The sequence below is a fragment of the Dipteris shenzhenensis genome, chromosome 6 (assembly GCF_047967505.1).
Source record: "Dipteris shenzhenensis isolate YYH24624 ecotype China chromosome 6, Dip_SZ_1.0, whole genome shotgun sequence".
In the NCBI taxonomy this organism is placed as follows: domain Eukaryota; kingdom Viridiplantae; phylum Streptophyta; class Polypodiopsida; order Gleicheniales; family Dipteridaceae; genus Dipteris; species Dipteris shenzhenensis.
Window position 1 is genome coordinate 31,270,169 of NC_141601.1, and position 15,879 is coordinate 31,286,047.

At 45.0% G+C, this 15,879-nt stretch overlaps 1 protein-coding gene across 3 annotated transcripts in view; it reads left to right on the forward strand.

Moving 5' to 3' along the window:
* The first annotated feature begins 2,793 nt into the window (after positions 1-2,793).
* Positions 2,794-15,879, forward strand: part of LOC147901057 (potassium transporter 1-like) — a 51,339-nt gene continuing 38,253 nt past the window's right edge. For 2 of the 3 annotated variants that reach the window (XM_087375972.1, XM_087375974.1), the window contains exon 1: positions 2,797-4,184. In XM_087375972.1, coding sequence (XP_087232098.1) covers positions 4,146-4,184 — 39 coding nt within the window. In that variant the 5' untranslated portion in view covers positions 2,797-4,145. Of the gene's footprint in view, positions 4,185-15,879 lie in introns of all 3 variants that reach the window. The other variant, XM_087375973.1, reaches the window with a different exon arrangement.

The following is a 15,879-nucleotide window of genomic DNA, read 5'->3' on the forward strand; positions in this document are numbered from 1 at the left end:
ACTTAAAGCCACCTTTCTTTCTCTTTGCCCACATCACATATTGGATCGATATGACACCGTTGTTGGTAGAGAGGTGGTATTTTTAGCATGAGTCCAGGATGATTGAAATTGTGGTCCTGGAAATTATACATGTTTTAATATGTCATAAGGAGGTAGGTTATGGGGGCTTGTCATTGTAAAGACAAGGAGTTTTGACAAGGTGGTTATTTTGCAAGGAGACATGGGGAAAGTGACTAGCGAGGAGGGAAGGTGAGTGTGCATTAGTATAAGGGGATGAGGTATGTTTGGTCTCGAACCTTCGAGAGGAGAATGAAGGACGGAGGTTGGGTCGACCTAATAGTCAGGGTTTCTTGACATAAAGGGAGAAAAGAATATAGCCATTGACGTTATTATGAGGATTTGGCTAGCTACCTCAATGTGATCAGGTGACACAACACCCATGATGGATCAACAACACAAAGGTAAGGATCTCAAAAGTGACCAATAAAGGATTGACACAAAGAGCATTCACCTCTCTCTCTCTCTCTCTCTCTCTCTCTCTCTCTCTCTCTCTTGCGTGGCTCTTTCGAAAGCATTCCCAAAAACACAAGCCAAGGGATTTGAAGTGGGTAATAGACTATTGCCACATGGGGCATTTGGGACACCCTTGGCCTCCCCCCATCCCCCCCGTCCCCCCCCCCCCCCCCTCTCTCTCTCTCTCTCTCTCTCTCTCTCTCTCTTCTTTGATATGGGACCGTCCCCCCCCTCTCTCTCTCTATCTCTCTATCTCTCTCTCTCTTCCTCTCTTCTTTGATATGGGGACGATGGAATGACTTAGTAGGTTGCATTGGGAAAAGAAGATGTAGGGTGACATTGATTGACAGATGAGAGGTGGTTACTCTCTCCAGGTGCCTCGGTGGCTTCCTTGTGGAGATACTTTCTTGAGCATTTTGTGATGGGCCAACACCGGGTTGTGAAAAGGGCTCACCGTCTCTTTCTCAATTGAGCCTTCCCGAGCCCCCCCCTCCCCCTTAGTATGTTGGAAAAAGATTTGGAAACCGGCTACAAAAAAAAAGACCTCAGACAAACAAAACAAAATATTTTGAAACCGGCTATAGCCAGTGTTGGAGATGGGGATGGAAGGACACGTGGCGGCGGCGGTCATCGGTCAACGCAGCGTGGGTTGCGTGGTGACACGTGGCACGCGGAGGCCGCAATGTGTTAAAAATGCGATAATGCGAGGGGCCGAGTGGTGACACGTGGCAGGCGGAAGGCCGAGGCGTTTTAACTAATGTGTTTAAGAATGCGTTAATCGGAGATTAGTGCCAGCCATCTTCGTTGCCGGCACTCTGTGTTGGAGCTTGGCTATGGCTGCCTTGCTTGGATATGGCAGCCAATGCAACACTACATTCTTCATCCCATCTCTCTCTGGATCTCCAGGCGTACGTAGATTTTCATCACCCTGATTGAGTCTTCAATCCTAGCTTCCTCCCTCTCGTAGCAGCCCACGCACTTTGCTAGCAGCTAATCCGCACAAAACTTTCTAGGTTTTTCTCGTCGAACGCTCTCTCTCTCTACAGTTCCATTTGTAATATGAGCCAGCCAGAAATCACGACGATTGTGCATTGCGTCTAGTTTAACAGCCGCGTGCGCATTTCCCACGAGCCAACGCGGGACAAACTCTCTCTTCTCACAGACGAGCGCGCGCGGGCTGCGGCGATGCGTTTTTGGCGACAGCCCCAAGTGTGTGTTGTTAATGGTAGTGGAGGAGAACGATTTGGGCGGCACACGCAACCAATGGCGGGCGGGCGGGCGGGCGTGGGGGACGGGGTTGGCTGGGGGTGGGTGGAGGGGTGGCAAGCGTTGCCGTTGCAACTTGCAACACAGGATTTGCAGGGGGCGCTGCTGCTGGAACACGATTTACCGGTTAGACTGGACGCCACGATTTTCACTGAAAGGCTGAACTCTGGCCAGAGAATCAGAGAGAGATGATGAGAGAGCGCGAAAGCTTTTATTAGAGAGAGAGAGAGAGAGGCGGGTCGCCAAGAGTTCAAGACTCCAAGTCCAGAGTCCAGAGTTGAGACGTCTGTTGCCATCACTCGTGCCATGTGGTGGCTTGGAATGCGTTGGCCCCGAGGAGATGGCATCGGGATTTGGGAGGACAGGCAAGGATCTTTGTCCGAAACAGAGCGACAGAGAGAGTCACGCAGGAGAGAGAGTGAGAGAGAGAGAGAAGGAAAGAGTGGACTCTGTACTCTTCTGCAGCAGTGCAGCGCCCGGCGTATTATCGTTTTCTTATTATATCTTCTCACAGCTAGCCGGCAGGGGACTATCTTTTTCTGTATTATCTTCTCGCAGCGAGCCGTCACCCGTGACTGCGAGGAAACCAAAGAGAGAGAGAGAGAGGAGCGGGGACTGTCTGTGCTCTACAAACGTGGATACCACGAGAGAGAGAAGGGGATGGGACTGCCGGCTGGTGTTGTGGCTTACCTGTAGCTTACGATTTTACTACCATTTCTAAATCCTGATGGATGATGGGGGCTAATCATCACGTGGGCTTCGAGGGGGAGAAGGGGGACATTCGGATTCGGGGGCTGTCTGTTTCTTGCAAGGGATATGCAAGAATAACCTTGTCGTGTTTGTGGAAATTATGCAAGACTGAATTGCTTGCATATCCTTTGCAGACAACCTTGTTTTGCGTGTTGGGTGAAAGATGAAGGTTCACATTGAATCGTATGAGGGAGACAGAGACAGAGAGAGCTACTCTGTGTGTGTGTGTGGCTTGTGCATGTTGCTCTTATGCTTTTTGTGATCGTTGTGAGCTTGTGCTTCTTGTGATTGCTGTTGTGCTTGTGCTTCTTGTGATAGATTGTGCTTATGATTGTTGTCCTTGTAAGCGTGCTTTTGTTTTTGGCTCCCTATAGAGGAGACTATTATGGGACTGGTGCTTGTGCTTCTTGTGATATAATTGTGCTTATGAATGTGGTGCTGGTGCTTGTGTGGTGCTTTGTGTTGCTCCCTATGTTCCTGGGGAGGTCTATGAAGCATTGCATATGGGACTTACTTGTTGTGCTTCTTTGTGCTTACGATTGCTGTCACAGTGCTTATGTTGTGAGTTTGTGTGGTGTTTTGAGTTTGCTTCCAAATTCCAATTCTCTAAGGAGTCCAGTCCACTCAGCAGACAGGCGAGGATCATCTGGAAGGGGATTGCTAGGCGTATGCAGGCTCACACCACCTCCACCTCATTACCTACCTATGTTGTAATTGTGAGCAACGCGAAGACTCGCTTTCTCTCTCAGGCTGCAAAAGGAATATTTGTCTTCTCTTCACGACACAGACCTCCCTTATCATTTTCCCTGCCTCTCATCGTTTTCGTCATCACTACTGCATCAATCCTTAAATTGGGTTCCTTTGGGATCTTCCTTGCCGCACCTTTTCTTCTGCTGCTCTCTCTCTCTCTCTCTCTCTCTCTCTCTCTCTGCTCTCTTCCTCAACCGTCATCCTACCATCTTTTTGCTCTTTCTCCTCCTTCTCCTAGCTTCTTGCCTTTCCCAGCCAGCTTTCTGCATCATTCCTACGTCTGTAGACATCGTGGGTGCTACCTTTTGTCGAATCTCTACACTTTCATCACCTCTTAAATTCTAATTACGCTCATCGTCATCATCTCCTCTCCGACTTTCACCTTCTGCTTCTCCGTACCCAACTCATGATCTGACGATCAGCTGCCTGCCTGCCTGCCTCGCATCGGATTTTCTCCAGTCCAAATTTGTCTGCTTCCTCCCATACGCCTGCACAATCCGTCACCCTCCCCTTGGAAGTTGGACACTAGCTGTCACCTCGTCGTGATCACAACACTCGACTTAGGGGATGAGCTGCCTTTGATCGTTTTGCCTGTGCAATTATAGCGGCTCCTCACCTCTCAAGCCCTCGAATTACTCCAAAAGCCTGGCTGAAGACAGCATTTCAAATTCTGGCGTTCATTCTTCCGCTCATGAGGTTCTGAATCTAGGCTCTCTAGCTCTCTCTACGCGGTTGGTAGAAGAAGCGGCGAGACCCACATTTTGTGTCTATCGACAGAATCCGAGGTGCTGCATGAACGCTGTCCGCGATATTCACCGGATTTCTCCCCTCGGCGAACCTCCCTTGCTGTGAAAGGTTCACGTCTAATGGATATTGAGTCAGCGACGTACAGTAATAACTATTTCGTAAGTATCATCTGTAGTTCTCCTCGGGAAACTTTCATGGTGGCTCTTTTGTTCACTTCTACCCCCCCTGCCATGCGTTCATACTTACTTTGACGACGAGTAGAAAAGTCTGTAATGATATGGGAGATTTTGCATTGATCATAACGCCGTGTCCAAACTCAGCGACTGTAATTGCACCTTTTGCTGAGCTGACTCAAGACCTGTGTAATATGTCTTGTCGAAGAACTCGAGATGAATTAGAAATAATTGTCGATACAGCTGCGATCATGCAGCGTTCCAAGATAGTTGTCGTATGGTGCGAAGGTCTGGTTGTGCATGGTGTTGGTGGAGCTATGGAGGGTAAATGCCTGTTGGGTCGTGACCATTCGTGATAAACTTATGTTGCCATCGATGCATATGTAAACTCAACAGAATTCTGTCGTTCACAGTTGAGTCCATTTCCACTTCCACAGAATGAGACTTGGTTTCTTTCGGGCTAACACTTCTGTTGACGTGGGTGGTTTCCACTCTAGTTGAGTACGTGTCAATTACCAAAACGATGTCAAAGGATTTTCTCTTCTCAATGGTTCGAAAGTTTTTTGGCAAGAAAAAAATGTCCTTGCATACTGTTTAGTTCTCGAATTGGATCAGAAAGTTTTGTGTGATCATTTGCAGTCCCATCTCTTCTTATCAGGGCTAATGTTGGTCCTGCAAGTGATATCATGTAAAACGGGATCTATGAGCGCAAATGTTTTTTGGAGGCACAATGCATGAACAAGTGCCTCATTTGTTCAATATTATTGGTCTCTTGCCTAGGATTCTTCTGCTTCAACTTGCTGCTTCAACATGTGACCATGTTCTACGGATCAGTGCTACACTCTCCCAATGGTGACGAAGAATGAACTGCTTGAGCAACGGTTTTCGTGCATTGAGTCTTCTATAGCATATGGCTTCAACAGTTTGCTTTGGCGACCCAGGCATGGGCATCCGTTGGGGATTTTTCAATGCCTGGCAAGTTCATTAGATATTATAAAACAGTGTCGTGTGCTTCTCAAAAGTATGTCTGCTCCCAGAGATGTTACATGGGTTACATTCTAACACCGAATGTATATTGGCTGAGCACAATACTAGTTTAGGCAGGCATTTAGTCCCAAATATCGGTTTTTCTTTGTTACTTTTGATTAAAAATTTCCTGAAAGGCTTTCTTGCTATGTTCGACTATTTGCGATAGTGGAGGCATGCAATTTCAAATCCACGATAGTATGCAATATAGATGTCACTGGCCTAGTTAATTGGATGAATATGACCCGCAGGCACCTGATCTCTTGCAACTTCTCCTCCTTCCAGCCTTGTTGTCTTGATGTGGACTATTTAGCCCTCTATTATAAGCTTTAACACCTAGACGAATGCAGCTGCTACTCAACCTTGACTCGTCTGTGTCAAGACCACTGTACTACTGAATCTCTGTCAATGGAATTGTCCCTGTAAGTCGCTGCTCCTGACTTCTTGGCATTATAGAGGGACTGCAGGTTCTTTCATAAATGTCTTATAGTAGTCCAGCTGGTCCAGCCCTTTCACCAAGGTAGTCTGACTTGAACCATTTTTCCATTAGAAACCAGGTTGCCTCCTTTGTTTAGTCAAGTTGACTTGTTTCTAGTTGGTCAGCCCATCCTGCCTAGCTGACGTTTGGGTTCTTTGATCAGCTGATGATTGACTTTTCTTGCTTGTTGCCCTTCTCCTACCAGTCTCTAGTTATCTCGATGAATAAGTCTAATCCTGGCTTATTAAAGATCAAGGCTTTCAGGTGGACTGCTCTGCCAACCAAGGCTCTTCAACTCGCCAAGGATCTCCTTGTCCAGGTCTTATCTCCTTCAGAATTCTATGAATTGATCCTAGTCCTGGAATCATTCTCAATGGCTATGCCTGTAGGGAAGCCAAGCGTGCAGCAACCATGTCATGGCCGTCCAGCAGGGAGGATGCACTGATGCACATCCCTCTGCTAAAGGGTCTGCCACTTTTAGTCAATGCTGTCTTGCTCCTCAGGGCCTCAACGACTAATAAACTTTCTACTGCAAGGGTGATGAAGCCAAAATCAGGTGTAGTGGGATGCAATCTTGAGGATTATGCCTAAGGTATCCTGGTGTGCGTCTGCGAGCGCGTGGTAAGTCTTGTGAGATAGGGTGATGCTCAGCCAAGGGCAGCTCTGTGAAGACTCTTCAAGCACCCAGGGTGGAGGCAGATCTCTTCACAAAAAGCTGGTTCCACACGATGCACTCTATGTTCCTCTCATCTTGAGTCTGAGGAGGAAACCATGTGAGGGATGCGTTTGTGCTGCTGCTAGGCTCTGATGTTTGCAACAGAAGTGACAAGGGTACTATGATGCCCTCTTGGTTCAAGCTTGTCTTCCTAGTGGTGGTGTTTTAAGCTGTGTAAAATATGATTCAATGTATGCCCATGAATCCTCTTCTGCAGCCTACGAAATTGACAATATATTGATTTGTTTGTCCTTCTCCTACATCATTTTTATGCAGTAGTATTGGGAAGAGGTAGATGGCAATAGATATTCACTTGCAGGTTGAAGCAACCTTGGTGTTATCTAATTTGCCAAAGCTCTCCTGGAATTATGGTGATTCCAATTGTAGGCATGAATGATTGCCTGACTGGTTTAGGGAAGTAATATGTGTGCTTGAGCATCTCATCTGTTTGCCAGATGAAGCTTGTATGGATGCTTGCTTCAAGGATTTGTAGCACGTTGATGACCAGTATACCATTGTTATATATTATGGGTTTAAGCAAACTCTTTGTGGTTGAGACAGATTCAGTGATAAGTTCATTCCAAGAATTGAGACTTATAGCTTTTGTAAGTCAAATGCTAAAACACTAATTTTAGCATAAGTCAAATATTCTATACAGACCTTCATTTTCTTATCCATACTCTTAAAATGGGAGACATTACCTTTATGATGGCTCTAACGTAGAGATATATACAATGATATGGTGGTGTAGGATGGACTAGGACTTAGTCTATTTTGGTGTTTTAGTGTGTTCTAGTACTTGGACTATATATACCAAGTACTTGTACTTCATTTGGTTGAACATTTCAGTTGAAGTTCACTTGTGTTCACTTCTTGTTCTCTTGTGTTCACAATCCATCTCCATTCTTGTTCCTACATGTGGTATCAAAGCTACTCGAATCAGCCTGCCTACTTGCTTCCCGCTCTCCATATATATAGTACTTGGACTAAATGTACCAAGTACTTGTACTTCATTTGGTTGAACATTTCAATTGAAGTTCACTTGTGTTCACTTCTTGTTCTTTTGTGTTCACAATCCCATTCTTGTTCCTACATGTGGTATCAGAGCTAGTCGATTCAGCCTGCCTACTTGCTTCCCGCTCTCCATATACATAGTACTTGGACTAAATATACCAAGTACTTGTACTTCATTTGGTTGAACATTTCAGTTGAAGTTCACTTGTGTTCACTTCTTGTTCTCTTATGTTCACAATCCATCTCCATTCTTGTTCCTACATGTGGTATTAGAGCTAGTCAATTCAGCCTGCCTACTTGCTTCCTGCTCTCCCGCGTGCTCCTGCTGCACTTCTATCGCGGAGAAGTGAGTTCTGCTTGCAAGATGCTACTTCTGAGTTCACCCACACTCATTTGGTGCACATTGGCGATCGTACAGCTTCTAGACCAGCTCCCATCTACCTCGCCATCAACCCGTGCTCTTGCTGTCCGGAAACAGGTCCGTACAGTCCGATTCGGAGTGCCTATACATTCCGACTGCAATCCAGACTGCTTTCTTGCCATCTGTACACTGCCCCGGACCATTTTTGTACACTCATACAGGTCCGTACTATACAGAATTGCTGTCTCTCCACCTCGCCATTTGCCTTGTTTGCTTGCCTGTTACCTCTGGAGATCGCCACTTGCATCTCGAGCTCCGAATTCGACGTGGTGGTTCGACTTTTGCTCCTGCTCTAGCTCGAGATCCTTGCTTCAGCTCATTACACGCTACGCAGGTGTCTTGCAGATTGCATTGCACAGGTGTCAATGCCTTTGGGACAATTTTTTGGCTACACATTGAGTGCAAATCATTGCTTAGGTGTTATGCATTTCTGAAGCCAAGTGTTGGCTGTAAGTTGATATACTTTTGGATGCCTATTGAGCAAGAGTTTGCTATTGCATTGTGAGCCATTGTTTGGCTGAGATTCAAGCTGATTTTTTGGGGCAGAAGTACATTGCATTTGAGCCAATGTTTGGATGTGGTTGAGGACTGTTTTTTGGGATAGAAATATAGTGTTTGATTGCATTTTGTATCTCGGAAGGGATTGATGTTTGAGAAAAATTTTGGGAGCAGATTTATTGCTATTTCAGAGCAGCCACTGTCAGTGAATGCCATTGCAGTGATTTCATAGCAATCTGTGGTGTTTCACTTGTCCATTTGCTGTCTTTTCCTATGCAAGTATACTCGCATTTATTCTTGAGCTTGCAATCATGTCTCTTAATGAGAATTTTGGTACCATGACTGAGGCATATAATTTGGATGGACCCAATCGTGCATTGTGGTTGTTTACACTCAAGAATATCTTGGTTAGAAAGGGCTATGGGACATTGTGAATGGTGATAAGGCTAGACTTGCTGGATCTAGCATGAGTGCATCTTTCACTTCTGGCACTATCACTCAGTCTTCTACTACCGCTCCCACGGAGGAGCAGAAGAGGTTTGATCGAAGGGATGCCCAAGCGTTGTCTTTGATTGCATTGTCTTTGATAGCATGAGTGCATCTTTCACTTTTGGCACTACCACTCAGTCTTCTACTACCGCTCCCACGAAGGATCAGAAGAGGTATGGTCGCAGGGATGCACAAGCGTTGTTGATTGTATTTTCTGTGAAGACACACATTAAGTCCACTATCAAGTCTTGCAAGACTTCAAAGGCAGCTTGGGATAGATTGTAAAGTATGTGGAATGTGAAGAATGAAGCAAGAAGCATTGCTTTAAATAAATCCCAATGGCCTGTCCGTGCAGGAAGGTCAGAGTATTTCAGCTCATATTGCAAAGATTACTGACATTCGGGATGATTTGCAGCTATTGATGAGGGTATAGAAGACAAGAAATTGGTCTCTATCATCCTCAATAGTCTGGCTCCCTCTTTGATACGTTTGTTACTTCCTTGACCATTATGTTCAGGGCTGCTCTACTCAGTTTTGAGAAGTTAGTTGGCTTGCTTTTATAGGAAAAAACAAGGATGTCCAATTCAACCCGTTCCTCTAGTTAGAGTGAGCAAGCACTCGCCACTCATGGAAAGGGTAAATTTCAGAAAAATACCAGCCATGCTTATCCGCTCAGGAAGGAAGGGAATGCAGGGGTGGCTTGGGAGACCCTCATTCTCCCCACAGGAGAAGGGGGTCTCAATATTATTGACCCTAGCTTGCAGAGTATGGCCTTGCTCTGCAAGTTTGTAGTACGTGGATTGATGCCTGGATAGGAGCCCTGGAAGGATTTTTTCTCACGTAGCATTCAATTTTGCACCCCTTCTCATGGGGGAGATTGGCTGGACAGCAGCAGATGGATCTTTACTTCAGCCCAACTTCATGAGAGTTTCCAAACCGTCTTCGGGTCTCAAATCCCAACCTTCCCCTCCCATGGCTGCTATTCTGAAAGCTTGGGGCTGCTTCAGAAACACACTTCGCAGAGTTCCACCCACTTCTCGTGAAGAGATTCAAAGGTAGCCAGTCATGTGGAATGACTCGATTTTGGATCATCATGGCAGGCCACTAGGAGTGTCACATTATATGCAGTGGTCTAGATGGGAGAGGGGACCTATCTTTACCGTAGGCGCATGGCAGGCCTTTATGAGACTTTCAGAGAATCAGAGATTTTTAGCAGTTGGCCACCTCAGTTATAGGTCATTGCATTGCAGGATGCACATGAGGATACCCTTGTCTTTGATGTTCAGTCGGGAGGCAGACTTATCAGATCTTCTGATGATATTCTTTTGGAGGTTGCATTTCAGCTTGTCAAGATTGCAGGATTCATGGAGTGGGGCAAGGATTCATAGTGGTATCTTGACCCTGATCCTATTCTCCTTACGCTGGGGTCTTGGAGACTCTGGCTATATGGTGGTTAACATATTAGGTTCTTGCAGTGGGACCCAGGGGAGTGAGAATGGATTGATGAGGGGCACCAAGACAAGAGCTTTCCCTTCTTTCGATATACAGTTAGAAATGTCTGGAGATTTCAGCTCAGGAGTAGAGGTTGGAGGCCCTCCAGAGCGCTACATTGGGATAGTTTTCAAATTTTTGCAGCTATGCAGAAGAACTTTTGGCGTAGGCTCTGGAAATCCCTAAGGTCACTCTTTTCTTTTGGCTTTCTATTCATGGAGGGATTGCAGTGAACCTGTGGAGATCCAGGTTCGGGGCTGAGCCTACTTGTCCTCGTTGTCACATGGCAATTGAGTCAGTACAGCATTGCCTTTGGGAGTACAGACAGGCGAGGACGATCTGGAAAGGTGTTGCTAGGATTTTCAGCATCTTTCATACATCACCTTTCTATATGACCTGGGGTTCAGTAGCTTGGTTCTCTCTTACTGGCCCATAGGTATTCTTTGAGGGACATGATCCAGATCCAGCTTTCATTGTACGACGACATTTAGTGGAGTCTTGTTCCCTCCAGGATGTTTCCCACACTCCTTTCAGAGCTGCCCATGCCTCAGTAGACACGTCTTGGGAGATTTTGGCTAGCATTGCAGCTTGGCATATTTAGAGAGCCAGGTGTAGAGAGGCGATGGAGGGTATCCAGGTTCACCCTTCCTAGACTATGGCTAGTATTTGGACTGACACAGTACACACTCTGATGGCCATTTGGGCGAGCATGCAGGGATCCTCGTGAGTATCTTCTTAATTTCTTTATGAAATTTCTTTTTCAAACTAATAATGAACCAGGACGTGAGGTATTTATCATTTCGGTGAGGTTTTGCATTTGGTAATCAAGTGCTTCATTTGGCCTAGATATGTGTGGTCTTCTTCATGAAGGCCTTGTTCGATCTTGCCCAATTGGAGAGCCGGGTCATCTTCAAGGCCTTGCATTTGGAATTGCTACTAAAATTAGCTTGAAAGGAGTGCCCATATGGCACGTCCCTCGACCAAAATATCTAAGTACCATTTGGAGGCTTCATCCACCACCAATGCCATAGGAAACCATGGCTTTGGTCTCATTAGATTGATCACCTACCACTCTACAAGCAGCATCAAAGAGTTGAAGGAACCTCTTTGGATCACCCCGGCCATTGTACTTTGGAAATTCAAGCTTTCTTAGAAGGTCTTCTTTTGTTTTTGTTGAAGTTTGGGCTATTGAAGAAGTTTTTGCCATTGTTGTCCAAGTCTGGGACATCATCATCATGATGTCGATCTACCATGATGAGAATGGGATGAGGAAGAGGGTTTTGCTTAATTAGAGGAGGTGGATTTGGTGAGGAGGGTTGTCATAGATGCCGGACGGATCGTAATTGCATGCACACTTGCCAAGGGTTTGATTGAGTGCATCCTTAGCCAGGAGAGTTACTTTTTTCAGAGTTTGGAGGGGATCTCCTTTCTTCTCTGAGCTTCCTTCAGGGTTGAGATGGCATTTTCAGCCTCCGCCTTGGTTCTTTATTAGCTCACTTTGAGCTGTTTTTTCCTCATGCATTGCATGAGGTACTCCCGCATTTGAGCTTGCTCTCACGGTTTTCATTCATACTTAATGAAGTAATTTTCTTGAAAAAAAAAAAGTGAGCAAGCACTTGCCACTCATGGAAAGGGTAAATTTCAGAAAAAGACCACTCATGCTTATTAGTCCAGGAAGGAAGGGAATGCAAACACAAATGCAGCACGTTCCTCTAGTCAGAGTGAGCAAGCAAGCACTTGCCACTCATGGAAATGGTAAATTTCAGAAAAAGACCAGTCATGCTTATCAGTCCAGGAAGGAAGGGAATGCAAACACAAATGCAGGGAATGCAGATAAAGGTTCAAAGGTGAAGCAAGACAGATGCAATTATTGCAAGAAGCTTGGTCATTACATTGCAGAGTGTCAGAAAAGGATTACCAATGAGAAAAAGAGGCAATGCACAAGCGGTAGTTGCACCAGCTGAAAGTGCCAATGCTTCAAAGATTATGCTTCTACTGCATTTCAAGATAGCTTTGGTGCAAGAGGGGATTTAGTTGCATATGATGCTTCTCATGCTTCATCTAGTGATTCTTCATTTGCTGCCATAGATACTTGGTATCTAGATAGTGGTGCATCGAAGCACATGACTCACAGGAAAGATTGGTTTGAAGAAATCAAACTTGTTCATGGCAGACAGGCTACTTGTGCCAATGATGCCAGTCAGGACATCACAGGAGTGCTAGATGTTCCTATCCTTTTGGCTTCAAGAAAGAAAAAGTATATGTGATGTCTGGCATGTTCCTAACTTGAGGAAAAATCTTGTTTCAGTTCCATCCATGGGTCATGATCAACACATGCTTGTGGAATGTCAGGATGATCAATGCAGGATCAAGGAACCAAAGAAAGGGTATGAGATTGTAGCTAGCATGGGTCTTTACAAGCTTAATGCTCAAGCCTATAATCAACATGCTATGGTTGTCTCTTCTGCTATTCCAGGTGATTTATGGCATGCCAGGTTTGGTTATGCATATCACAGAGCTTTGACATATTTGCATAATCATAATATGGTTGAAGGATTGCCAAAATTATAGCAACGCGCTTAAGAGGTGTGATGTCTGTATGTTCCTGACTTGAGGAAAAATCTTGTTTCAGTTTCATCCATGGGTCATGATTAGTACATGCTTGTGGAATTTCAAGATGAGCAATGCAGGATCAAGGATCCAAAGAAAGGATATGAGATTGTGGCTACAGGCTCTTATGAGGCCAGCATGGGTCTTTACAAGCTTGATGCTCGGCCCTATAATCAGCATGCTATGGCTGTATCTTCTGCTAATCTAGGTGATTTATGGCATGCCAGGTTTGGTCATGCATATCACAGAGCTTTGACATATTTGCATAATCATAATATGGTTGAAGGATTGCCAAAATTACAGCAGCACGCTCAAGAGGTGTGTGAAGCTTGTGCTCTTGGAAAGCTGCATCGCCTACTGTTTCAATAGGATGGTCCAAGTTTAGTAAGAGCACAAAGGGTTTTGCAGATTGTGCATAGTACTGTTTGTGGACCAATGAATGTCACAACCCATAGAGGGTATTGGTATTTTGTCACATTCGTTGATGATTACTCCAGGTTCACTTGGCTCTTTCTCATGAAAAGCAAATCCAAAGTGTTCAATTGGTTTAAGGAGTTCAAAGCAATGGCTGAGCATCAAACCAATTCTAGAATTGGAATACTTAATTCTGACAATGGGGGAGAGTATACTACACATGCTTTTCAATGATACCCGAAGGAGCATGGGATAAAGATTCACAAAATAGTGTCATACACGCCTTAGCATAATCCGATTGTAGAGAGGAAGAACGTGACTCTTATGGAGATGACATGGTGTATGCTGAAATTTAAGAGAATGTCAAAAGTATTTTGGGGCGAAGCATTTGTTACAACCACTTATATTCATAATCGATGCCATACACAAGCATTGGTTGACATGACGCCTTTCGAGGCATTTTATGGGTCCAAGTTCAAGGTGAATCATTTCAGAGTATTTGGGTATGTTGCATATGCTTTGGTATCAGCTGAAAATTGATCCAAGCTGAAAATTGATCCAAGCTTGATGATAAGAGCATCAATTGCATCTTTGTGGGGTATAGCATTGAGAGCCGAGGCTTTAGGCTCTATGATCCAGCCACAAAGAAAGTAATCATAAGCAAATATGTTTTGTTTGTCGAGCATGATAGCATGCAGCCCATCAGTGAGGAGTTGCCTCCATATGATAATACACATTTGGACATCATTCCGTTTGATGATAATACTGATTTGGGTTCTCCAGTTGATGTTTCCTCTACCTCTCAGACTCCAGTAGGGTTGCCACATGTTGAGGATTCTTTTCCCTCAAATGTTTAGATTTGCAGCCAGCTCATGGGGAGCGACAACCCAATATTTGGAAGCATTATCAATGATGTGCAAAGGATGTTACTCGAGATGCTATTCCCAAGGGGGCAGCTGAGAATTCAGTTCCTAGATGGGCTTGGTTGACACTTGCAGATGCTAAAGATCAGCCTGTATTGTACTTCCAGATGCTATTTCCAGCGGGGTAGCTGAGAATTCAGTTCCTAGATGGGCTAGGTTGACACTCGCAAATGCTAAAGATCAGCCTGTAATGGGGAGAGCCTGGGCCAGTACTCAGAATGCTAAGAAGCAAGTGAATTTTGCTCTCATGACCCAAGTGATGTAAGCTGAAACTGAGCCTCAGGGCTTTGAGGATGCTCATGGCAATCTGAAGGAAGCTGAGATTAGCTCCATTTAGAAGAATGCTACATGGGACTTAATTGATGTGCCCATTGACAAGGATGTGGTTGGCACCAAATGGATCTACAAGATAAAGTGTCATGCAGAGGGTACAGTTGAGAAGTACAAAGCCCGCTTAGTTGGCAAGGGGTATACACAAGAAGAGGGGATAGATTATGAGGAGACCTTTGCTTCGGTGGCAAAGATGACTACCATTCGCTCTATCATCTCTCTTGCTGCGTTTTATGGTTGGGCTATGTACCAAATGGATGTCAAGACCGCCTTCCTCAATGGGGATCTCAAGGAGGAAGACTATGTGCATCAGCCCCATGGTTTTGTTGTTCAGGGATAGGAGCACAAGGTATGCAAACTCAGAAAATCCTTGTAGGGGCTGAAACCAGCGCCTCGTGCATGGTATCATAAGATATATCAGTTCTTGCTGTCCCAGGGCTTTGTCAACACTCATACAGAGCCAAATTTATATGTTTTGCAACAAAAATCAAATTTGTTCATGCTTGTGCTTTATGTGGATGATATCATACTCACTGGTAGTAATTTGCAGCAAATTGCAGCAGTGCAGTTTGTCTTGTGTCAGAATTTTGACATGACAGATTTGGGCCTCTTACACTACTGTCTTGGCATTGAATTTTGGCAAACCCAAGGGGGATTTCTATGTCACAGACAAAATATTCGAAGGGGTTGTTGCAGAAATTTAAGATGGAGAGCTGTAAGCCTGTGGCCACTCCATTGGAAAAGGGAATCAAGCTGAGTAGGCATGATACAGCTGAAAGTTTGATGGCACATCGTACAGGTAGTTCGTGGGCAGTTTGATCTACTTATGCTCCACACGACCATATATTGCCTATGCCATATGGCTTCTTAGCGAGTTCATGCATTGTCCCACAGTCATGCATTGGAATGCAGCAAAGAGGGTTCTAAGATATCTACAGGGTACACTATCCTATGAGCTGCATTATGCTCCATATGGTGACATTTCTCTGAGTGGCTTCACCGACTTAGATTGGTTAGGGGACATTGATTCACTTCCAGCTATTGCTTCTCATTGGGCTCAGCGCGCATCTCATGGCTCAGTAAGAAGCAAGACCACGTGTCTCTCTCCTCTAGTGAAGCGGAATACAGAGCTGCAAATTCAGCCACTATGGAATGTATGCGGTTAAGGAAGCTTTTGCATGACTTGCATCATGCTCTGGATGGTAACGCAACTCTGATCTTTTGTGACATCCAAAGTTGCATTGCTATTGGGAACAATCCTGTATTTCATG